The sequence below is a fragment of the Equus asinus genome, chromosome 8 (genome assembly GCF_041296235.1).
Source record: "Equus asinus isolate D_3611 breed Donkey chromosome 8, EquAss-T2T_v2, whole genome shotgun sequence".
Classification (NCBI taxonomy): domain Eukaryota; kingdom Metazoa; phylum Chordata; class Mammalia; order Perissodactyla; family Equidae; genus Equus; species Equus asinus.
The window spans coordinates 16,635,618-16,661,991 of record NC_091797.1 but is presented as its reverse complement, the minus strand read 5'-3'; the positions used below and the strand labels follow the sequence as shown (position 1 = coordinate 16,661,991).

The following is a 26,374-nucleotide window of genomic DNA, read 5'->3' as shown; positions in this document are numbered from 1 at the left end:
CACTGTAACAGCATGGCCACCGACAGACAGTGGTGTGTGTCCATGTCCAGGAACTGAACCTGGGCAGCTGAAGCAGAGCAAACCAAACTTAACCACTAGGCCATTGGGGCGGGCCTTGCCTCTTCATTCTCTTAACAGTGTTTTTGAAAAACAGAATTTTTTCATTTTGATGAAGTCCAGTCATCATTTTGTTCCTTTATAGATTGTTTTGACATTGTACTTAAGAAATCTTTGCTTAACCAAAAGCCTCAAAGATGTTATGTTTTCTTCTGAATGTCTTCTGCCTTCTTTTTTTAGGTCTCTCATAGATTTGGGGTTTCTTGTTGGATGCAGTGCAAAGTCTGGCTCAAAGTTGTTTTTTCTTTTTTTAACATATGGATATCAATTTTTCCAGCACTATTTGTTGACAAGATGATTCTTTCTCCATTGTGGCGCCTCTCAACCACTGTCAAAATCAAGTGTCCGTGTCATGTATGTCTAGTTCTAGATTGATGATCATGTCTATCATTTCTTCTGTGCACAAGGATAGTTTTACTCCTTCATTTCCAATTGGATGCCTTTTGTTTGTCTTATCTGATTCACTGGCCATAACCAGTACAATGTTTAATGGAGATGATGAGAGTGGACATCTTTGCCTTTATTCTGATCTTATAAGGAAAACATTCAGTCTTTTACTATTAAGCATGATGTTAGCTTTACATTTGTGTATACCTTCCTGTTATCAAATTGAGAAACTCCCTTTCTATTCTTGGTTTGCTAAGAGTTTTATCAGGATTGGATATTAGATTTCATCAAATGCTTGTTCTTCATATATTGAGGTAAACAAAATGGTTTTATTCTTTAGTCTGCTAATATGGTAAAACACAAGTTTGATTTTGAATGTTAACTCTTATTTAAATGTTTGGTATAATTCTTCAGTAAAACCACCTAAGCTGGGAAATTTCCCTTTTAGAACCTTTAGAATTATGAAGTCAATTTCTTTAATGAGTATAGGATGATTCAATGATCTATTTATCTTAGAGGCATCTTCAGCTCATGCTAGTTCACCATTTGTCTGACCAGAACTATATCCTGACTACTTTCAACACCTCCTTCACTATTTTTAGATTTTTAGAGTATATTTTCTCATCCAGAAATGGGCCTACTTCACCTTGTTGTTATCAATCCTAAATGAGAATGTGTACAAAGACTTATAAATGGTAAATCTCTCTAAAGTATCTATTATTTCTCTTTTTTTCCCTTGGAAAATTGTATTTGTATATGCTGTCAGATAATGCTCCATTTTTGTTATTTATCAACTAAACCAGTAGGAAGGGGTTCAAAATGTCAAAAAGCAAGTAAAAATAGAATTGATTCCATTTTGTTAAAATTTAATTTCGTCGGCAAATATTTTGGAAATTTTGCTCTGTATAATCATTTATTTGAACTGAATCTAATGAGGGCTAATTATGAATACTATAAAATATTGCACAAGAATCACATCTACGTGGTTGCTTAGGTAAGTTCTTTATTCTTACTGATTACTTTTGTTTAAAGAGGAGGCCATAAGAGAAAGGTACATGTCAATCTTTGAATTCATTCTTTATACAGGTAAAAAATCATGTATTAGGAATAACAATGATTTGTTAGTCTGTAAATTTTTGGGGGGCATGCTGTTTCAGGAAACATGTAATTCTTCGTTTTAATCCAAAGTTCTAGGAACCTAAGTCTTATGGTTATACAACTTTCAAAATCTCCAATTGATTCAATTTATTACATTTAAAGTACCAAATTTATATCAAAGCCCAAAGTTGTCATCACAGACTACTCTGATTTTGTAAATCATTGTATGGAAGAGATTTCTGTAAAGATCCAGGAGAAAAAGATGCATTATGGTTTGGAATCAGCTTTGCAACTAGCATGCCTATAATTTCCCCTCTGGTATGTGTCAACAAAAGGATGCAGCCCTTCTCCACTTAGTCTTGCGCAATGCACACTGGAACTTCAGTAAATTTTGTTTTCACATTGACAAGTAGCCTTGCAGTTTTCCTTGAGCAATTCATGTTCACAGCCAGCTATTTTCTTCAAGGAATCGCAGTTACTAACGAGATCTTCATACTCGCAGCTATTGGCTGTAACAAAAACAGATTAGTTACGTCATTATCATTTTCCTCAGTGGCAGCAACATAATCCATACATTCAAAGTGCATGAGGTGGGGTAGGACTGGACAAAGCTCAGCGTCACTTACACTATGATGGGCCTTTCACTTCTCGTGGGACATATGACTTGGCTTGGTTGAATTCACTGATTAATCCATCACTTTTTTATTTTGAACTTGGTGATATGTTTCTAAATGAATTGACCTACATTTTTACCTCAGCAAGAGAGTAAAATGAATATAAGAAAACTCTCTACACCTGCAGAGTCTAATATGGGAGCCACTAGCCACATGTAGACATTTAAATTTAGATTATTCAAAGTTAGATAAAATAAAAAATTTAGTTCCTTATTCTTACTTGCCACATTTCAAGTGTTCAAAGGCCACATGTGACTAGTGGCCACTAGTAAGACACATGCTGGTTGAGAACATCTCCATCATGTCACACTAATGGGCATCACTGTTTAGACTCCAGTGCTTTCTTTCTGGAGAAAGTGATTTCTATGGGAAAATAAAGATGTAAAACAATGATAATATGCCCCCTTTCCTTCTCATATTTCTTCTCAGATGTTCCCCAGGGGCCCCAAATTCAACAAATCTCAAACTAAATTCATCACACTACCCATAAGGCTGACAATTCTTGGATATGGTCTCCCTACACCCCTCCCACAATCTCACTGAAATGGCTCTCTGACTACTCAGTAATTTAGGCCAGGAACTGAATCAACCTGAACTCCTCTTTTCTACTTCTGACCAGCACTCAATGAGCACAGGTAAAAAACACTGGCTATTCTACTTCTTGTCTCTCATCCCTGTCCATTTCTCTTCATTCATTTTGTCAGTAATGCAGTAAAGACATCCATTTTTTTTCAACCTATGGTTTTCAGCAGTTTTCTAGCTGGCTTCCTTCCAATTATTTCCACAAACTATTGCTAGAAAGCTCTTTATAAAACATGATTCTGGCCTTGTCACTTTTTTGTTTAAAATCTTTCAATTGAGTGTTTATTGCTAATAGGATAAATTCCAAGCTCCTTAGCAAATAGCATTCAGCAGAGGTATAAATATTTAACTTTTTCCCTCTTTAATTGATTTATAAATTGATATCATCGATATTCTGAATTACCACTCAGTCAGAAAGAATGCTGACTAAAGTTGAATGCATATGAAAGAAAAAAATCTCGATGTTTGAGTCAACTCTATTGTTCACAATATTTTAATAAAAGTATCCCAACTATAAAAAGCCAACAACTATTTTTACTTCTATTCATGACAATTTTAGAAATGATATATATGACATTTATTTTATTCTCTCCTTTGGCAACAATGTCCTTGTGAGTTGTGTGAGCCAATACTCTACGTAAATTAGATTTTGTCGTTAAAAATGTACAAAACTACTATCAAATTGTAAGGCAAGTGATCATTTATTGAATTATGCTCTATGATCCCAATTACAAAAAAAAAGTGAGATGACCAGCATGATGAACTCATTAACAGAAAAGAGACATAATATTTGGTTTGCCTGTCTAGACTGAGCCATAACATGGTCTTCTATCCTTAGATTTATGCATTTGATTCTTTCAAAATACAACCTTTGGTATAATGATAGTAACTTTAATGAGATGAACTATTTACCAGAAACATGTATGGTTAATATTTATGAGCTCTGCATAGTCACAAAAACACATTGATGGTAGATATTTTATTATCTAACATATAGTAATATTCTTTTCATTACAAATAATGTGTAGGTTATTGAAGTGTGTAAAATGTTTACTTAAACACACACTCTGTTGAATAATCATTTTGTGTTTTGCATAAGACATTATTTAAATTGATTACTTAAGGAGATTTCTTTATCCATAAAAAGAAAAAACAATATCAACTCTTTGTTAAAATAGGAAGTTAATCACTTCAAACTTACTGCATAGTCCATTGTCACAGTTACCAGGGCAACGGGCACAAGGTTTTCCTTGTTCATAAGGAGTATTTATTTTATTCACATAATTACCACTGGAATTTAAAATACATAATGTCAAATATTTTTCACTTTGCAGTTTAGTTTCTACTCTAAGGGCAGCATAAATTACAAATATATATGGTTGTTAAATGCTTTTACTTACGTTAACAAAACTGAAAAATTACAATTTCCAATGTTCACTGCGGATAACATACAAATTAAGAAAATACTTCCCACATTGACCCATCTCCTTGACTATAATTCTGCAGGCCGAGCAACTAAATTGGGGTAACTAAAGTCTAGGGTTTTCAGAGTGTATTTCCATGTGGCGACACTCTCTTCATCTCCCAATGCACTTGGTCAAATCAGTAAGGCAATACACCCCTAGCTGGCTAGGGGTAGCACATACCCCCTAGAAAGAGAGGAGAAGCTCCTGGGGGCAAGGGGCTGCTGTATGGAAAAGATTACGTTACAACCATTTTATATTTTAAAAATGATGAAATACCATAATTTCTCTAATATGAACCCGGGACGATAAAGCTCCAGTATACATATTTTTGACCTCTAGATGGGGTTAGTGATATTTAAGTAGTTAGTGATGTGTGGTGGAGGCAGGGAGAGCTGGGGAAGGTTTGTGAGTTTCTAGAGGTAGTGTGTAAGAGATTTTTCTGTTTAACAAAAGAAAAATGTTAATTAAAAAACATTTCAATAAATACCAATATCTAGGTTGTAATCACCTTAGAATGACTAACTTGTAACTCACTGATGATCATTATCTTATTGGCATTTTGTTCATTTGAAAATATATGGGAGTCCAAATCTCAATAGTGTCAAGTGCACCAAGATCCCAAGGCAATGCATTTCTATCTCAGTCTCCCTGCACAGAACATGGCTGGATGTGTGGGAGCCCTTGGAAAACCGTGAAATATATATAAAAGTGTTCTGGAAGTTCTCTCATTCCTTCTTTCCCTCATTATTCGCTCCAGCTCTCACTTCAGATGCCTGGCTCCAGATGTGCCTACTCACAGCCAGGCAGTGAGTTTGGATGTTTCTCCTCGGATCCTTCAATTCTTTCTACTAAACCCTAACAGGCACCTACAGGAAAATGACTCTGAAGGTCACATTTCTCAAACTGGATCCCTACCTCAAAATAAATCACATAGGAAGCTTGGTTTGGGGTGACACTCTCTCTCCAGTGGAAGGAATTTCAAATATTAAAAATAAATTAAAACTAACAGATATATTGTGAATATATCTTCAATAGATTCATAGGATTTTCTGTGCGTAATTCAAACATATTGCTTAAGGAAGGGGTATATTTCTTGCTATAAATCAAGATCTTAATGGGTGGTTCCTTCAGAGCATTTTATGTTAAATTCTGAGAAACAAAGATTTAAGATATTACCTTTTCTTGACAATTTGAAATATATGAGTCTCTTGAAAAGCCTTTGAGGCCCAAGATTTAATCAATTCTTAATGGTGTAATGTAGGCATTTTTAGATAGGCAGGAGTAGGAACATTCGAGTACAAAAGTCTGGAATCAGTAAAATATCATCCCATTTGCTACCTCACCTTCATCCCTGGCCAAACCATCAAGCTTTCACTTTCTAGTGTGTGAACTTAATCATAACCACAAAACCAATTCCAGAGAACTACACTCTACACACGCCCATGGAGCAACCCTGAGCCTTGGAGAGGCAATTGAGAGGGAAGACAAATCATTTTAGACATGAAGAAAGAGAACTTCAGAATATTATAGTTGAAACTGAGAAGTCAGTCTTCTTTCTGAGAAGTTGATTGTGTCTTAAATTTAGAAAATCTTTGTAAAGCTTTATCCCCCACTTTATTGAAATATGCTTTTTTAGTCTCATTTGTTTATTATAATTTAAAAATATTAAATTGCAGGTGGCATTATAGACAGCAAATTCGAAAGTATATACTTACGCAGGACAATATTGGCAAACATAGTAGTATTTTAGAGTTCCTTGTTTGGGACAATAGGCTATTCCACATCCAACACGGTAAGATGAGTACCAAACAACCTGCAAATCCGTAAGTGAAGACACAAGAGTACATTAGGGAAGAAGGAAATATCAAAAAACAAATTGGAGGAAATACAAAACTGAAAAGAATGTTACTGATGTATTTTGTTTCCATATAGCTTATGGATATATCTAGTTAAATTGTTGAATCAAAGTAAAAATCTTTTAAAACATTGTGTTTCCATGTAAAGTCACTACTTTATCTATTTAGACTATTAGAAAAATACAGAGTATGTTTCCCTACCAAGAGCCTGCGTGCTTTTGACAAATAACAGCTCACAGCTGAAATACCCACAAAATACCAAGACCATTCCTTACTCACTTGAGATCTTCTGCCAAATTCAACACTGGAATCAGTCAAAATTTGTAGAAGCTTTCTTTTTAGGGCATATACAGCAGAGGGTTTTTCATTTGTTCCCCTTACCTGGGTATAATGTCCAACTACTGCATTGGGAGTCTTTGGCCCCACGCCGTATTTAAAATCATGGACCTCATCATGCCAATTTTGGATTGCATCTGACCAGGAATTAGGTATACTCGACATAAAGAGATTCTCACCACATTTCATTGTACCTAAGAAGAAACAGATCATTCACGGTGAAAGCAATACTAAAGCATGCAATGACTAATGTGTGTGTGTGTGTGTGTGTGTGTGTGTATTATATATGTGTATATATATATATATATACACATATATAATATATATATTTATAATCAGAGTCCTTACTCTTCAATCTCAGTGCCCATAGTTGCTAACTGTGGATTAATACATAAGGGAATTCCTTATCAGCTGTAAGCTGAAAAGAAGTCAGATATGCCTAACACATGAAGCTGGACTCAACATGTGAAATTTCAAGTAGATGAAGTCCTCTTTCTTTAATATCTACTCTCCCTAGATTCATTCATTTACACATTAAATTCTTCATGAGTGTATGCCTCATGTGTTCTCAGCTTTGTATTATAAGCCAGCTGAAGGCAAATATCAACTCATGATTTTTCTCCTACTCTCACCCACACTCACTAGAAATTTTTCTTATATAGGAACCTCAATAGATGTTTAAGATTGTTATTTGCTGTGGATTTTGAAAAAAATCTTATACTCAGTTGTTAAGAGCCCCAAGCATGAAGCACATGACACTAGGAGGGACAAGATTTTCAGTTTTATGGATCTCCCCTTAATCAGCAAATCAGAACATCACAGGCCAAATTCTCCTTCTCCTCAAAGAATTAGGAAAGAAGTGCCTTGCAGCCCAGAAACATTTCAATATATTTTTCAAGCCTTGAAATTGATATTTATATTTAGATGACTTGAAATGTATTATCTACATGCTACTTAAAGGGAGTGTAAACTACTCTTGGATAGCTCCTTTAACAGGGGAAGAAACAAAACTAAGATTGTAGCAGTAGACTGGGATCTTCAAGACCATTTGTTTCAATCTTCTACTGAGTATAGTCATCCCTGTTCATAATTTAATTAAATTATAGTATCAAAAATACAAATAACAATGGCAGCCCTACCTCAAAACAGATGAGTTATTTACTGCTTTCAAATTGGGCTTGCCTATATCTACATCATTTTTAATAATCTAAGGACAGGCATACCTTGTTTTATTGCACTTCCTTTTATTGTGCTTTGCAGATATTGCATTTTTTACAAATTGAAGGTTTGTGGCAACCTTGCATCAAGTCTATCGGCACCATTTTTCCAACAGCGTTTGCTCACTTAGTGTCTCTGTGTCATGTTTAGCAATTCTCACAATATTTCAGAATTTTCATCATTGTTATATTTGTTATGGTGATCTGTGATTGTTGATGTTACTATTGTAATTGTTTTGGGGAACCACAAACCATGCCCATATAAGATGGCAAACTTAGCTGATAAAAGTTGTGTGTGTTCTGACTGCTCCACCAACCAGCTGTTCCCCCATCTCTTTACCTCTCTTTGGGCCTCCCTTTTCCCTGAGACACAACAATATTGAAATTAGGCCAGTTAGTAACCCTACAATGGCCTCTAAATATTCAAGTGAAAGGAATAGTCACATGTCTCTCTCTTTAAATCAGAAGCTAGAAATGATTAACCTTACTGAGGAAGGCATGTCAAAAGATGAGATAAGCTGAAAGCTAGGCCTCTTATGCCAGTAAGTCAAGTTGTGAATGCAAAGGAAGAGGTCTTGAAGGAAATTAAAAGTGCTACTCCAGCTGTCACATGAATGATAAGAAAGCAAAACAACCTTATTGCTGATTCAGAGAAAGTTTTAATGGTCTGGATAGAAGATCAAACCAGCCACAACATTCCCTTAAGCCAAAGCCTAATCCAGAGCAAGGCCCTTACTCTCCTCAATTCTATGAAGGCTGACAGAAGTGAGGGAGCTGTAGAAGAAAAGCTTGAAGCTAGCAGAGGCTGGTTGAAGAGGTTGAAGGAAAGAAGCCATCTCCATAACATAAAAGTGCAGGGTGAAGCAGCAGGTGCTGACGGAGAAACTGCAGCAAGTTCTCCACAAGAGCTACCTAAGATAATTAATGAGGGTGCCTACATTAAACAGCAGATTTTCTGTGTAGACAAAATGTCCTTATATTAGAAGAAGATGCCACCTAAGATTTTCATAGCTAGAGAGGAAAAGTCAATGCCTGGCTTCAAAGCTTCAAAGGACAGGCTGTCTCTCTTATTAGGGGCTAATCCAGCTGGTGACTTTCAGTTGAAACCAAGGCTCATTTACCATTCTGAAAATCCTAGGGCCCTTAAGAATTATTCTGAATCTACTCTGCCTGTGCTCTATAAATGGAATAACAAAGCCTGTATGACAGCACATCTGTTTACAACATGCTTTACTGAATCTTTTAAGCCCATGTTGAGACCTACTGCTCAGAAAAAAAGATTCCTTTAAAAATATTGCTGTTTGACAATATTGACAATGCACCTCATCACCCAAGAGCTCTGATGAAGATGTACAATGAGATGAATATAGTTTTCATGGCTACTAACACAATATCCATTCTGCAGCCTCTGGATCAAGAAGTAAGTTTGACTTTCAAGTCTTATTATTCAAAAAATATATTTCATAAGGCTATAGCTGCCATAGATAGCTGTTCCTCTGATAGATCTGGGTAAAGTCAACTGAAAACATTCTTGAAAGGGTTCACCATTCTAGATGCTGTTAAGAACATTTGTGATTCATGGGAAGAAATAAAAATATCAACGTTAACAGGAGTTTGGAAGAAGTTGATTCCAACCCTCATAGGTGACTTTGAAGGGTTCAAGACTTCAGTGGAAGTAACTGCAGATGTGGTGGAAATAGCAAGAGGACTGGAATTAGAAGTGGAGCCTGAAAATGTGACTGAATTGCTGCACTCTCATGATAAAACTTGAAAAGATGAGGAGTTGCTTTTTATGGATGAGCAAAGAAAGTGGTTTCTTGAGAAGGAATCTACTCCTGGTGAAGCTGTTGCGAAGACTGTTGAAATGACAACAAAGGATTTAGAATATTATATAAACTTCATTGATAAAACAGTGGTGGGTTTGAGAGGATTGACTCAAATTTTGAAAGAAATTCTGCTGTGGGTAAAATGCCATCAAACAGCATTGCATGCTACAGAGAAATCATGCATGAAAGGAAGAGTCAGTTGATGCAGCAAACTTCATTGTTGTCTTATTTTAAGAAATTGCCACAGCCACCCCAATCTTCACCACCCTGATCAGTCAGCAGCCATCAACATCCAGGTAAAGCCCTCCACTAGCAAAAAGATTGACTTGCTAAAGGCTTAGATGATGGTTAGCAGTTTTTAGCAATAAAGTACTTTTAATTAAGGTATGTACATTGTATTTTAGACATAATACTATTGTACACAAGAGACTACAGTATTGTGTAAAATAACTTTTACATGCACTGGGAAACCAAAAAATTTGCATGACTTCCTTTATTGTGATATTCACTTTATTGCAGTGGTCTGGAACTGAACTCACAATATCTCTGAAGTGTGCCTGTAAAAATTTTATCTAATAATTCATATATATGATATTTTATCTCATTGTTTTTATGTTCCTTGATCTAGAGATCATGTCTTATAGGTTATTTTTAGGTCTAATATAGTATTGCATGCATTGTAGGTACCTAGGACATACCAAAAACTTATTGTCATCAAAAATTAAAAAGAAAATAGTAAAAATAGATGCTAATGTTAAATATTTTTGAGTAAAATTCAGAAAATTTGACAAAATTCAACATATTTAATAAATAAAAAAAACGATAGTTTTCAAAACACAAACAGGCTGCATAACATGAAAAGAACACTGGCTAAGGAGTCAGAAATTCTAAGTTTAAATTTCCTATATATGACACTAATTACCAAACGGTTTTCCCCTGATAGTTTTCTAGTCTTTAAAATAGAAAAGAGATGATATATGACCTGCTTCACTCTTGAGATGGTGTAGAGGTACAAGTGTGATGCTGCGTGAGACAGTTTTTATAAAATGCAAAACACTCAGTAAGCACAGGTGCTTCTCAGAGTTACTGCTCACACAGAGGTACTTTCACTTGAAAAAGGCAGCACTAGAAGTGACATTTATTCTCAAATATTTCTTAATGAAACATCAAAAAATGCCTTCTCATTATTTCAATTGTTCATTTACTCAACAAATATTTATGAATTTACATACCGACTGCGCGATCTTCTGCTTTACTGTGTTGGAGAAGGCACTTGTTGGCCCAGTTTTGGGCATTTGTTGCTGTCTTGCTGTCCCATTGCTAAAAAATCAAGGAGGGGGAAAAAAGATATGCATTTGACTCAAACCATGAAGGAGCATAAGCTTTGTAATGAGGTTGCTAGGTTGACTTACATCATTAAAGAATTTCTGTACATGCATCTTCTGATTATCATCATAATCAAAGATATATTTTTTGATGTGCCTTTTTCTGCTCCACAAAGAAATATAGATTGAATCTCTGCCCTAAGTAACTGAAAAATCTACGGTAGTTAAGGATCTATTTATGATAGCAGAGTAGGCACATCTAAAGATTTTTAGTAATGGTCCTATCCTAATTATTGACAAACACATGGAGGTTTTGAGGTTATTTTTCCTATAATAATGAGCAGGCATACTTCATTCCCAGTTCCTTTTTTTTACTGAATACATTTGGGAGATATGTGGCCTTTAGTACTGGGCCTGGCAAAGTGGGTTATTATTTACCACAAGTGGCATTGATCCTATAGGGAAAGGTCTTCTTGATCCTAGATTAAGAGAGAGAGTGAGCAGAAAAACTTAACAGCCTCTCATTGGATGTCCAAAGATTTGGTTTTCATTCTGCCTCCGCAACTTAAATTGCCCTGTAAACTGAACAAGTCATTTAACCATTATAAAGTGAAATTAAGAATTTCTGCCCTGCCCCATGGAGTTAGTGAAGCTGAAGCTTTGGGCCCCTCGCTTGCATAGGCCCTTCCCCAGGTTGTGGTAGGGAACCTCAGAATATGTTTGGCCATTTCTTTTTGTAAAACTTCCAATGGTAAGATATTTTTGTGCTCTCTTCCTTTAAGAGAGTTCCTTTAAGCTTTAAGTCAACAAAACTTGGATTTCCCCTACTAAGATGCCTCCTAGAAAATATCTAGCATATCGGGTGGAGCCCAGGTGGAGGGGACATTAATAATGAGGAGGAGGAGGATGATATTGTAAGTATGACTGTACAGAGAGGGGCTGGAAAGAAGAGCTGCACACAGCCCAGAGAACTTATTGGAAAATTGTTTTGGATCAAAATAAACAGAAAAGTCCTGGTGAAAGTGTCTGAAAGTCCATTTATCAAGGTCAGAAGGTACATACTAACCTCAGGGCCAGGATCTTAACTCAGGGTTCATGGAGGGGGTTCAGGAGCTCCATGGACACCCTGAAATTGTATTCAAGTTGCATGCCTTTTTTTTTTCTGAGAAGAGAAATTCCCTTCACAAAGATGGGGAAGTCTGAAATGGGCATGAGAGGGAGTAGTTTCTGACAGATTTTACTATTCTAGTGCATAGAACATATAATGATAGGAGGAAATACAATTTATAAGCAAGAATAGTATGTGGAATTAAAAACAGAATTTCTTCCTTGCCCATAACATAGCTCATATGAAATAGAACAGAGACAGAACTTCCCAAGCGACAAAGTTCTTAAGAGATGTTATTTACTAGGTGCCTGCTGTTATCACAGCTGGTTCAAGCCACTTTCTTTATGTTACTGCTTCTTACCATCTTCAGCATGTTACTGGCAAGTGGAGAGACTCTTCTCCTTAGGTCATTGTGTTTATTTACAATCTCTCTTTGGACTTCGCTTTTGGTGATTGACAAAGCAGCAAAACCTGGATGCTAAAGGAAAGTCAAATTAGAATAATGTTTTTAAAGTTTGGAAGATTGCATAGATGAGTGAATAAGTTACATTCAAGAGAACAATGATTATTTTAAAAAATGTTCAGTTCAACCCAATATTAATTTTTAAGCATTGCCAATAAATCTGAGCCAAAGCTATCATTTTTAAATAGGAACGAAATTGTATTACATTTTGAGAGTGAGGATGTAATTCATGGCATGACTATTAAAAACACCTCTGAGGCCACGGATACCAATTTCTCGTGTTAAGAGACATCTTAAGGTGATTTTTCTAGACATATGAGTGCTAACATAATGACAAAGGTACAAGATAGGAACCATCCTCATTCACACTCGATCGGGCTGCAGCAAGGCAGTGGTAAAGGTAGGAGCAGGGGACTCATTCTAGAATGTAACAAGAACTTTGACCTGACGTAGCATCTGTGTTTAGAGAAAGAACATTTAAGCCCAGTCCAAGTGCGTTCAGTACTGTAGTAAATGAGTCTACCTACTACGTAGCAGATTTTATAGGGTTGCTCAAAAAACAATTTTATAATATTAAACAAATCTCCAAGGTAATTTGGAGGAAGTAAAGCCATCCAATTAATGGACTGTTGCTGACTGTGTTCCTTTTAGTAATAGAAATGTAACTGATAAGGGATTCAGTTGGGTGCTGATATTTTTGGTGTAACGTTGTGTATGTATGTGCAGGAAGTCTAAGCCTGGGCATAGAATAATGTGTGAATTGTTCCATAAGGCTTACACAATTTGAAGACCTAAATTTACACAAGAGTGTGATGTTATATGAACATGAGCAAGAGTATGAAGTGTAAATTTAAACAGATAGGCCCTGTGTTGATTTTCCCTGATACCTTTGGGTAAGTTATTTTCTCCTCTCCTCATACTGAGTTCCCTCAGAGCTCTCTGAATACTGTGAACACAGGTCTGACCGCATATTATTGTCACTATTTACCTATGTGCCCATTTCTCCTGCCTGTTTGTGTGTTCCAAAGGACATGGACCAATAGTGAACGCCATTGTGCCCACAGAATCAGCACATTCTCAGCTACTGATTCCTAAGTTAGAAAGGATGCACTCGTGAAATAGCAGTAGTGGTCAATGTCTGCAATTACATCAAAGCATGAAAAACATTGGATATGTCCTATTGACCTCCAAAAACCTGCCTAAAGTGAAGTAGTTTCATTTCAAAGAATATCAAAATTTGGTCCTTGAGAAAGAACTAATTATTTTCTACCCCTTACCCCATCTTGCTTTGTAGATAAAAATTCTACTAAAGAAAACATGCCCTTGTTGGTTTTTTTAAAAATGAATATCAATTAAGCTTTTCTTAGGTGTCAGGAAATATAAAAAACGTTGAGAATAAAATGGATCAAATATGGTATCTATCTCTCCTTGGAGAGTTTATACCAGATAGGCAAAATGACTAACTAGTTCCACCACCACATAACTGAAACGATAGGTGGGATCTACCGGATACAGGGGAAGGAGGGATTCATTCCCCTTGGCTGAGGTTAGGAAAGGCTTCACAAAAGATGGTCTGGATTGGGGTTTTGAAGGGTGAATAGTGTTTTCTGGCCATCTTGAGAAAGTACAGAAAACCTTCTGGGCAGAGGGTATGTAAAGCATCTGATCAGCAAACATTTAGTGGTGCCAAAGACCAAATGATATCTCCTTTTTAAATAATTGTGTAAACAAAGACTCGGAGATGGACCAGAGAGATAATAGGGAATTACAAAAGGCGTGAAAGGAAATCTTTAGGAAAGAAATTGGGAAGATAGCAAACCACTTGAATGAAGTGCTAGGTGGTGAATAAATGTCTTCAGATTGAAATTTGATTATGCTAACATAATGACTGTATTTCCGAATGCCAAATGAGGTTTGACACAGTTTTCAGAATTCTCTGGTCCGAGGTGTACTAGCTCTTCCTATACGCCCAGAGTGAAAGAAGAGTGTGGGAACAGGCAGCAATGACCAAAGCTCTTCACATCCAGAGGTTTTCTGATCAGGAGACAGCACCTTACATGGGCACCTGCCCACCAGTCATTGAAGAGGAAGATTGATCCTGTTCTTGGGGTTATGAAAATGACACAGCATATTAGCAATAAGTAAAGCAATTTATCTTACATGTACTAATTGTAAGACCATGAAAAAAATCCCAGTGCTTAATATTTTTAGTAAGACTTCTCTTTTTAATTTAAAAAAGGTATAATTATTCTCACACGGTAACTGAAAATTTAATGTGATGAGGTATGTGAGGAAGTTTTGCTAATTTGAGATTATACAAACATATTATTAATATTCTGAGGGGATCACATGTGAATAAATTAAATTTTAAAAAATCAGGAAAGATCTTGAGACAGAAAGAGTTTCATTAGTTTTTGAAACCATAGACCAGTGCTGTCAACTGAAATATAATCAAAGCATTACATGTAATTTTAGTTTTTTGGTGATCACTTTATACAAGAAAAAAAAGATTAATTTGATATTTATAATGTATTTTATTTAACTAATATATTAAAAATATTTTGTTTGCATCATGCAATCAGTATTAAAATTACTAATGAAATATTTTCCATCCCTTTTTTTTACTGTCTTTGAAGTTTTCTATGTATTATATTTATGCAGACTTCAATTCAGACTATCCATATTTCCCTCACGTGTTCAATACCCTCATGTGACTGAGAGCTACCATATTACTCTCCACAGCATTAGACTTAATTATGTTGAGTACCTTGAGCAACTGGTGAGTACTTTGTAATGTACCGGACAGTCTAGCCCCTTTACTTTCAAAAATTGATCTAGTCTCTTCCTCGTAGAAGCTCCTATCCTATCCCTCAAGGTTGCTTGGATTGCTCTGAAAGGATTTGCAACCTCAACCATACCTGTCCACTTGCAGGAAAGAATGGAAGCAACACGGCAGCCAGAAACAGCAACACTGGTAATAATGCCATTGCTGGGAAGACAAAAGGAATAGAGACCTGCGTTGGAATGTTTCGTGCATGAACTTCTGAGGAGCAAAGGGAAAAAACAAAACAAAACAATGTATTGATCTCAGTTATCCCAAATTTATCAGCAACATGATGAGAGAAGACTTGCCACCTGGTGCCAGTAGAATGATAATAGATTCAGCCTCAGAAACAAGGCTCCAATGGGGACAATAAGGAATGAACAGAAGTACTTGACCGAGGCCCTTGAAGTACACCTATAAATGTTAAGGATATACTACCCAGTTTCACTCTAGTCCCACAGTCTTGTCCACATAGCTACTCTCTTTAGGTTCCAGGAATGGTTTCTTCCTACGTTGCCCATTCAGGAGTAGTAATAGCTCCCAACTGTTACCATTACTGGGGTACTACTGCATTAGTCCTTGCTGATTTCCTTAACTCTGCTTAATCCTTTATAAATATCCCCTTACTAGTATTTCTTCAAATGACCAGTTAGCATGTGCCACTTCTTTCCTGCCAGGACTCTGGCTCATATACTTGCTATTCCTAGAACTCTAGGTAAATCTACTAAGAAGCAAGTGCTTTCCTTTAGTCCTTTCAACCATTCTCCTCTTCTCTCCCCCTGCAACCAGTGTCTTCATTCATTCACATCAAACTTTTCTCTTTATTACAATGCCTCAAATTCCAAATTCTGGGTGTAAAAACAGAAGGTAGATTTCCCACTTTTGAAGGGTTGCTGACTAAATCTGTATTAGAACCCTCAATATGTTCACATCCTTTGCCTCACTAATTCAAATTCTTGGAATCCTGAGGAAATAATAATGTATACTGGAAAAACTTTAGGCATAAATTTTTCATCACATTAATATTTATAAAGGTAAAAACATAATCAATTACATGCTCAATAACAGGGAGATAAAATGTCTAAATACAGTCATGCGCCACATAACGAAATTTCATCAACAACGGACTGCATGTACGATGGTGGTCCCATAAGGTTAATATCATACGGCCTAGGTATGTAGTAGGCTATATCATCTAGGTTTGTGTAAATACACTCTATGATGTTTGCGTAATGATGAAATTGGCTGAGGATGCATTTCTCAGGACATATCCCCATTGCTAAGTGATGCATGACTGTAAATTAGAGTAAACCCTCTTGTTATAGTATATCAGGCATAAAATTATGTTTATGATGGTTTTATAACAAGGAAAATGCTTATGCTTCAAAGTTAAGTAAAAAAACCCAAAACACCAAGTAGTATATGGGAGATCTTTTGCCTTCTGTTATGGATGAATGTTTGTGCTCTTCTGAAAGTCACATGTTGTAGCCCTAACCCCTAGTATGGCTGCATTTGTATTTGGACCTCTAAGGAAGTAGTTAAGGTGAAATGGGGTCATAAGGAGGGGCCCTGATCCAACAGGATTGGTGTTTAAATAAGAAGAGACACCAGAGGGTACTCTCTCTCTCTCTCCTCCAAGCATACAGAGGCCATGGGAGAACACGGTGAGGAGGTAGCTGTCTGCAAGCCAGGAAGAGAAGTCTCATCAGAAACTGACCATACTGGCCCATTGGTCTCAGATTTCTAACCTCCAGAACAGTGAGAAAATAAATTTCTGTTTTGTAAGCTGCCCAGTCTGTGATATTTTGTTATGTTAGCCCAAGCAGATTCATACACATTCTCCTATTTAATATTTGAGGGTTAGGTTATTTCTGAGTGAGTTCCAAGGTCCATACATGTAGCGATTGGAAATCTTCTGGAGCTACGGTTCTGCCTTGAGGTGCGTGTGTGAGAACAAGGCACTGTGATAACAGGTTACCTCTGACTATTATCCAGCATCCGTATCTTAATGCAGTTTTGTTTTTCTCATGGACAGATGACAAAAATTCTGTGACATAGGTATTTTGGGCCAATTTTAAGCTGAAGTAATGGAAGAAATTTTATTGCATAGTGTTATTGATGACTTTGATGCAGAGGGAGATCTGGGAATGCATACGTTATGATTCTCCTGGAGGACAGTAACAGAAACAGAACCTCATCCTCTTCTCCCACAAAATTAATGATCAGACAGAAAACCAGGCAAGGAACACGCGAGATTAGACAGAAACACAAGAGAATGAGTTTATCTTCATGTGGTAAGACATTCTTTTCTGCATTTTCTATAATAAGTCTACATTATCGCAATTACAGTAATTAGAAAAAGGAAAGACTTTTATTGCAAAGACATTATTAACTCTTGGAAAAGTGCCTCTTACTTTATCGAACCTATCATCTGTGTTGCTTTTTTGCAACCTGGTGTAGCCAATAGTTTAGGCATTATGATGTCCTTGTAAGAGAAGAATGGAGGCACAGAGATATTAAGTGACCTTCTGACAGTCTCACTGCTGGTTAGTATGTAACTGGGACAGGCCTAAGATTTCTTTTAATCTCAATATCTATTCCCCAATAACTGTATTATACTTTTTGGGGGCATGGGGTCCTGAGTAAGAAAGAAAGCTCTTCATGAATTTCTGCCTTGACGAAAGTAGTTGTTTGTTACTATAAATCTTTTTGCAGCTAATAAATATCTGGTAGATTACTGAACATGTTTGAGAAAATTAGAAAAAAATTAACACAATATTAACGATTAAGTCAATCCTTTCTGTTTTCTTTCAAATATAAAATAAAACTCCTAAGACTAAAAGAGCCCAATATTTTCTCAGGATATCCATCTTGAATTGAAAACATACCCTATTATGACAAACTTTATGTAACTTTGTTGAAATACTGGAGAACTGTGTTGGCATGTTAATGAAGTGTGTTTGTCCGTTTAATAACTAGAATGGGAAGAGAGGGAATTGAACAGGAACCACAAAATTGTGGCATATTGCTATAAGGGTTCTATAAGGAATACAAATTATACAGATGTTTCTACAGTGTTCTGGAAATTTAAGCTCTTCTATGCCATTGAAATTTCACAGGAATAGGAAAAGGTTGATTTTGTTTATGTGGAGGCCTGGAATTGGCCACCCCAAGATATGTCTCTTTGGCATGATGATTATTTGGGGCTGATTACCTTGCACACAGGAAAGCAACTGAAAAGTAGAGCTTGCTTGCCCTTTGTTAGGAGACATTTACATTGTAAAGGAAATCTCCATCTGTAAAAGTGCCTCCCTTTCTGTACCAGGAAGAAGAGGGGGATGACCTTATCTCTAGAAACTCCTATCAATACAGAATGCAAGGACTTAAATCTTTATAATAATCTTATTCCTGTTTCTGGTAACCTCCTGTAACTGACTCCCCCCACCCCCAACGTCATCCTTTGTCTTTAGCTGGATATGATATTTAAGGTGGGGGCTTCAGCCATTGTGGCGAGTTGCTCAGCTTGCCTGAGCCTCTCCCATGTATACATGTTATAAAGCTTTGTTTAATTTTCTCCTGTTATTCTGTCTCATGTGAATTTAATTCGTTCTCTGGCCAGAAGAACCCAGAGAAGGTAGAGGAAATGTCTTCCTCCCCTACATTTATATTGTAGTTTTTAGGTGGAAAAGAGGAAGAGATGGGGGAGCAGAATGAACATTTGAAGACAGAAAAGGAAAAGCATAGAAAGAAAAATGAATGTATTTCTGTATAAAGCAAATACATAAATTTAGTGTCAAAAAGAGCCGTTTTTATTTCTCGACTACCTGGACCCAGATTGAGCAAACCTAAACTTTGGCACCTGGTATTATGGGAAAGGAAAGAGAGCCCTGTGAGTGTTCAGAAGCCTGGGTTTTTGTTGTTGTTGTCGCTGGTGCTCTTTTATCCAGCTCGTCTTTAACTAGCAATATGAAATTGAAAAATCTTCATTTGTCAAGTTAGAATATTGTGACATAGGGTCACCTCATAGGATTTTTATGAGGTTTGAGGAGACAAGTAATATTAAAGCAATTTGAAAACATAAAAAATCACCATACACGTACAAGTCCTGGCATTGACATTACTATTTTTATTATCATTTGAGTTGCTTGCTGCCTCAGCGGGGATTGTTGCCAGAAATCTCTCAGCTCTCAGGGCCTTCAGGGATTGGCTGTTCTGAAGACAGCTGCTGGGCCCAAGATCATGCTCCCTTCCCAGGGCACCCTCATCCTCTGTCTGTCAGAGATGGACTATAAAGGCTGACCTCTTTGCTCCAACTAGGGGCAACTTTGACAAATCAGCCCAGCTTCAGAACTACTCTGAAGTAGTTGACCGGCTGAAGCCTCCAATGAGACTGCATCCCAGCTTGATTTCTACCTTGGCCTAATCTCGTTCCTTTCCCCTCCCTTCGTAGGGAATTTTTCCCAAGTGCTTTCCTCAGTAAACTTCCTGTGTCTCAGATTTTGTTGGCTCACCTGGGGAGCCCAACTAGGGACTTCATTCATTAATCTTTTTTCCGTAAGTCTAGTCAAATAGGATTGCTATCTATACCTTCATTATCCTTTGATCATATGCCCTTGATGCCTTTGATCATGTTAATCCTCAAACCTGGATTCTTGCCACATGCTTCGAGAACATTTATGAGTCTGTCTCTCCCTAGAAACTCATAGGCTAACTCCAGAAACACTCATCTTGTCCCTGGATAGGAGTATTTAAAACCCACGCAGTACACTTTGATTATGTTCAATTTTTGCGATTTATGTGCAGGAACTTATTTCTCTCATTGCTTCATGTACGTTTGACTTCTTTCCATAACTAGATTGTGAGTTGGGAAAAGGCAGACTATCATCTTCATACTCTTTTAAATGCCTAATGGCTAAAGATGGTTCACTCTGTACTTGCTTCTTGGTGGAGCTTTCAAAGTCTCCAGAAGATTCCCTCTTAGGCTAGCATCTTGGGCACATACATCCCTCTGGCAATGGCCTCAAGTGGGCCTCCTGGAGAGTTTGAGAGCAAAAGAGAAAGACAGATCCTTCTTTTTTTGCAAGTCATTGGCAATCAGGTACTGCCCTTTCCTTTAACAAACATTCATCAAGTTTCACACATTCTGTTCAGGACAGCATGCTAGATAATGCTGAACCTGATTAAGTGAACAGGATGTGATTCCCACCCACCCTCAGAGTCTTGGCATATTATTAGGGGAGCCCATCATTTAAGTACCAGAGTGTGAGTTTCTTGGACTTTCCCATGTGTGCAAAAGTGGAGAATAAATTTTTATCTTCTTTTCCCTGACTCATTCTGAGGCTTTTGGAGAAGAATGGGGAAGGGCCTAACATAGCCCAGGACTCTTGAATTAAATATTTCAGATGAGGTAAATATGATAAACATCAATTAGCTGTAAGACCAAAGCACTTAGCTCCACCCCACCCCTCTTCCCCAGGGGCCGCCCTAAATAGCAGGTGCTGCTAGGATAGAGTTTATTTGCACGTTCATTTGGCAGAGTCACACAGAAAGCATTAGGAAAAATAACCGCCTCTTCCTGGTCTTCTACATGCATGCAGACAATTTCTAAATGTGTGTAGTCATACATTTCCTCTGCTGTTTCCTTAGGAACAAACTTTAGATTCCTTTTAAATTATCTGTCTTGAAAGAGTTATTTTGGGGGCCAGCCCATTGGCATAGTGGTTAAGTTCCTGGGCTTTGCTTTGGCGGCCCAGGGTTCTCTTGTTCAGATCCCAGGTGCAGACCTAAACACTACTCATCAAGCCATGTTGTGGTGGCATCCCACATACAATAAAGAGGAAGATTGGCAACAAATGTTAGCTCAGGGCCAATCTTCCTCACCAAAAAAAAAAAAAAAAGTTATTTTGCTATGTGCAAGTCACCCAGTCTCTCCTTTTATATGATTTTCTGCTCTGCCAGGAGTAATATTCCTTTTACAAACAGATTAGTAATTTCTCCTAAATGGGACTAGAGAAAAGCCAAATCCAGGGATTTCAAAGATTTGTAATTCCAAGTGTTGGTGGTTTACTGCTAATTACAGGCAGCAGAGCAAATTGTGTCTTTTTGAAGCATAAATGTATATGACACAATTAAACTGTAACATATTCCTCCTTCTTCACATTGATATTAGGACCACTACTAAGTTTAAAACACTCATTTCAAAAAGAAAATAAGTTATTTTCTCTAATGACGTAACATCACTGCCTATTAACTGATAAAAAACATATACGTACAAAAGTTAGACTGGCATACCTTTCCTTAAAAGTCCAATTTGTGGAAATAGGGATTTTCAAATCATAGACTAGGGAGAATTTGCTTAGTTCCTAAGAGAAGAATTCATAAAAGAGTCCATTTGAAAAGTAAGCTTTTAAGTTCTGTTCCAGTCAGGACATCAAAATAGGTAGGCTTCTTATGATTGCCCCACAGGAACACTGAAGGAATGATAGAAGCAAAAGGGAAACATGGCTTCCAAAAAGTATCAAATAGATAAAAAATCTAAGGAGAATTAAGTTTCTCGTGACTCCTTGTATGTGTATATGGATGAGTGTGTGTGTATGTGTGTGTGTGAGTGTGAGGTGGAGGAAGGTGTTGCATCCTGGGGCTGTGCCTGGCCTGATGGTGTAGTGATGGTAATGCCTTTTAGTTCCTGCTCTTGCCTCAAGATAACCCTTTCTTCCCCTTTATTGCAAAATTCTATAGCAACAGAACAAGCTCTTTAGTTCCTACTCTTGCTTCAAGATAATTATTACTTCCCCTTTACGGCAAAATTCTACAGCAACAGAATGAGTCACCTGTCCCTGTGCCATATGTTAGCAAGATAGCATCATGGAACCATAAAAACCTTCATCAGATGTGAAGAATTAATGAAATAAAGACATGTGGGGGGCCAGCCCATGGCTGAGTGGTTAAACTCATGTGATCCACTTTCGCGGCCCGGGGTTTTGCTGGTTTGATCCTGGGCACGGACTTAGCACTGCTCATCAAGCCATGCTGAGGCAGTGTCCCACATAGCACAACCAGAAGGACCTATAACTAGAATATACAACTATGTACTAGGGGGCTTTGGGAAGAAGAAGAAGAAGAAAAAGAAAAGATTGGCAACAGATGTTAGCTCAGGTGCCAATCTTTAAAAAAAAAAAAAAGACATATGGACCACTCTATGTTGCTGTTATAGTCATACCTCTCTTCCTCCTTGGCCCCCCAAGTTTATGTGAGTATAAATTAGTGTGACTACTTCCTCTCAATGCTGTTTCTTCCTAAAGCGTAACCTGAGGAGTGGAAGCGAATGGAAGTGATTCTGGAATTGATTCCTAAAACAGATAAGGATAATAGTAAATAATATAGATGCCCGTTTCATAAATGAAATGCAAAAATCCTAACAAAATATTAATTCACCAACTTCAAAAATACATTTAAAATATGATCAAGTAAAATTTATATCAGGACTGCAAGGATAATTCAAAATTACAAAATTCTTTGGTCTAATTCACCACGTTAATGGAATAAAAAAATCATGTGGCAAAAAAATGTTATTAAATTCAATCTCTACTTAGAGCCAAAAAAAAGAGAACAGAGGAATTCATTAATTTGGTCATGGCACTATTGCTAAATATTTATAGAGAATATTATAGTTATTGGAGAAACTATAGGTGTATTCCATTTAATATTGAGGACAGAAAAAGAAGGACTAATGTCAGTGGTAATGTTCAACATCTTATTTGGGATGTCCTGACCAAAGCAATAAAGGAAAAATAAATATTTGCAAGTCTTGTAAGGGAAGAGGTGATATTGTTATGATTTTCAAATGATTTGATCATCTATCTAGAGAATACAACATAATCAACAAGTTTTCTAGATGCAATATCAACCTACAAAAAATACCATTGCCATTACCAGCAACACTCAACTGGAAAACAAGATTAAAAAAAAGGATACCACTCATAATAGTAACAGAAACTATAAAGTATCTATGAAATAACAAAGAATAAAAAGTTCCTTTTTGGGGAAAACTTTAAAACTCTAGTAAAGGACATAAAAGAAGATCTCATAGATTGAGAGATTTTCATGATCTCAAATGGTATGTGATAGTATAATAAAGATACCAATCCTAATTAAACTAATATAAAAATTCTTTATAATTCCAATAAAAATTCTAATTGACCCACAAATAACTAAGTAACTGTTTTATAAGAAGAATTAATTTCAGTATCTTTTCATATTAGTTATTAAAATAGACTTCAAACTTTGACAAAAATTTGATATTATTGTAGGAAGAGACGAATGGACCAATGGAGGTAAATAGAAAATTTAAGAGACAGACCAAACAAGGTAGCATAAAAAAAGCATCAGAGGAAGAACAGATTATCTAGTATATGGTATTAGAAAATGTAGCTCACTACATGGAGAAAAATAAAACCATATTGTTTTTTTCAGTTTTTTAAATTTTATTATTATTATTTTCTTCTTCTCCCCAAAGTCCCCCAGTACATTGCTGTATATTCTAGTTGCAGGTCCTTCTGGTTGTGCTATGTGGGACGCAGCCTCAGCATGGTTTGCTGAGTGGTGCTAGGTCTGAACTCAGGATCCAAACCGGCAAAACCCTGGGCCACCGAAGCAGAGTGTGTGAACCCAACCACTCAGCCACAGGCCTGGCCCTCTAAAACCATATTGTTTTTAAGCTTTGCCTATAGTGATGAATGTAGAAGGATTAAATTTATAAAGAGAGAAAAATGATTTATATGCAGCTTTTCAGGGCCATGTATCTTTGCCCTAAGTGAGCCACACATAATACCTTTCTATGGTGATCCTGTGTTTTGTGGGAAGCACTGTGTCACTCTTTATGGGCTCATTTAAAACTCCTAATAATCTAGGTAGTAAATGATGTTGCTCGATACTCCAGTTTATAGACGAGCAGTCCCAACATCAGCAATTTAGTAATGAAATGCCAGAAACCAGCAGAAGAACTAGGGATAAGGCCAGACAGTTTGGCCTCACAGCGCTCGATCCTGAAAGAAGGGGATGGACATGCTTTACATGATTATACAGACCAGAAAAGCTGCTGTTAACAGTATCACCACACATGTGTGTAAAGTGTGCATTATAGGTATAGACACATTTATATACCAATCACAGACCAGAAAAGTATCTGATGCAATATTTTCAACCTGTAAATGTAATATTTAATCTTGATCTCACCACTTGTCTCTGAGACAGAAAGCACTATACGAAGTTCACAAAACTTCTAGACATCGTGACGTAGGAAATCTGTAAAGATATCTAAATATAATAGCTGCCTTGACGGTTCCCAAAAAGCATTTTTTTTTGCTTTCCAGGCATGAGTTACCTTCCTTTTACTTGAGTTTGCTAAACAACGTCATTGGAATTCTTGGAAGCATCTGATTTAAACATTACTGGAGAGTTCTGGCATTCTTCCTTTCAATTTACCTCCTCCTCTTAGAAATCTGAGCTCAGTCCAGGGGTCCCATTGACCTTACAATGAATCATCATAGAGTAGCCCCTCTAAGCTTGAAACGCATCATCAGTTTAATTTCCTTTGATTCCCCTCCAGGGGGTTGGTTAGTCATACAGGCAGACGTTGGTTTTGGTTTTAACTAGCAGAAGAGGCAACGCTTGATCTCTGGCAATATTGTAAGTTCTGCCTAAGTTCCCTGAATGGCATTCAGCCATAGAGGAGAAAAGCATTAATAAAATACTTTGAAAGTAAAATCGTCCCTCTACGAGGTAAATAACTCTTTATATGTTGTCATTAGATAGTTCTGTTGTCTCTTAGTATCTTTTTTATCCATAATCACTTCTTATTGCTAAAAATGTAGAAGTTCTATGTGGAAATGCTTCCTTATATAAAATATACACAGTATATTATGCTTAAATTATTTATATGCATGTAGCTGCCTGAGTAGATTGACTTTTGATTGGAAACATTTTCAAAGTCTTTTTTTTCTTTTTGATTTGAGTACGTTTCATGCGGGGAATTGTATCTTATGTTGATAATCTTTAATAGAATATTTTTTATCTCAAGGTCAGTGCTATAATTTTGTTTTGATGGATTTAAACCTATTAGCAACAACTTCCTGTCCTTATTTTAATAATGTCTGTATTAACACATATCCACATTTGTGAATATTAAAGTTACCAATATAGAAGTATGCACACACATATAACTACAGTTTTCCATTTTTCTGTTAAAGGAAGCTCTAGTATAATTGTTTCTAAAAGTCACAGACATTGGAATTAATTATATTTCTTATGTTAGAATGAAAGGTAAACTTATTCATTTAAATATTAAATTCAATAAAAGTGCTTTTGGAATAATAGAGTTATATATTACTTTATTAGCTTAAAAAGAGTCTAATTACGTAAGATTATTACTCTCAAAAAAGTTATTAACAGAGTTTTGAAAATCATAGATTCATTTACTACATATCATTTTACCACTGACATAGCATAAATAGATTATCATAATGAAATGTTCATGGTAAAATAAAGGAGCTATCACTTACAGTTGGTTCTCAGAGCAAGGTGAAGCGTCTGCTTTACCTGTAGGAAGAGGAAAGGTGGAGAGAGAGAAGGTTAGAGAGGTATATATACATTACACCTATTTCCTGTTTTGGCAAATTCTGGTTGTGCAAGTAAGCCTAAGTCAACAGGTCTGAAACAGGATTTGTCATACCAATAGTCTCAAATTTCATTGCGGGTTGTCTAACTGCAGTTTTGACAGTATCTTGTGATTCTCCTCAATGATCATCATTTGATTCTGTTCATCTATGGAAAGCTTTATTTAATCATTCCACTTCTTGATAATGAAGAGGCTTGGACTAACGATTTCAGATTCTTTCTACCTCTAAAATGTAATGATTTCAAATACTGAGTTTTTATAAATGAGGGAGTATAAATTAATAAATCATAAGCAGCACATACATAACACTGGTGGGCATTTCTGGGTATTCATGTAGGCATAGTGATTGTACAACGTGATGCATAATTCAACAGTATCCATTTTCATGTGTATTCTACCATTATTGAGTTATGTGGCAAA

General features: G+C 36.5%; 1 protein-coding gene across 1 annotated transcript; it reads right to left on the bottom strand.

Moving 5' to 3' along the window:
• Positions 1-1,490: 1,490 nt before the first annotated feature.
• Positions 1,491-25,925, bottom strand: LOC106827057 (cysteine-rich secretory protein 3). Its single transcript, XM_044776835.2, has 8 exons — positions 25,839-25,925; positions 15,374-15,444; positions 12,354-12,470; positions 10,792-10,879; positions 6,562-6,710; positions 6,040-6,137; positions 4,060-4,148; positions 1,491-2,111 (listed from the first exon to the last, which is right to left on the bottom strand). The coding sequence occupies exons 2-8, from the start codon at positions 15,440-15,442 to the stop codon at positions 1,984-1,986; spliced, it is 738 nt and encodes a 245-aa protein (XP_044632770.2). The 5' UTR covers positions 15,443-15,444; positions 25,839-25,925; the 3' UTR covers positions 1,491-1,983.
• Positions 25,926-26,374: the final 449 nt, after the last annotated feature.

Coding starts and splice junctions, on each gene's coding strand:
- LOC106827057 (XM_044776835.2), bottom strand. CDS start 15,442: ATGGCATTATTACCAGTGTTGCTGTTTCTGGCTGCCGTGTTGCTTCCA. Junction 4,149..6,039: donor GTTTGCCAATATTGTCCTGC/GTAAGTATATAC, acceptor TTTAAATTCCAG/TGGTAATTATGTGAATAAAA. Junction 2,112..4,059: donor CTGTGACAATGGACTATGCA/GTAAGTTTGAAG, acceptor TTTTTGTTACAG/CCAATAGCTGCGAGTATGAA.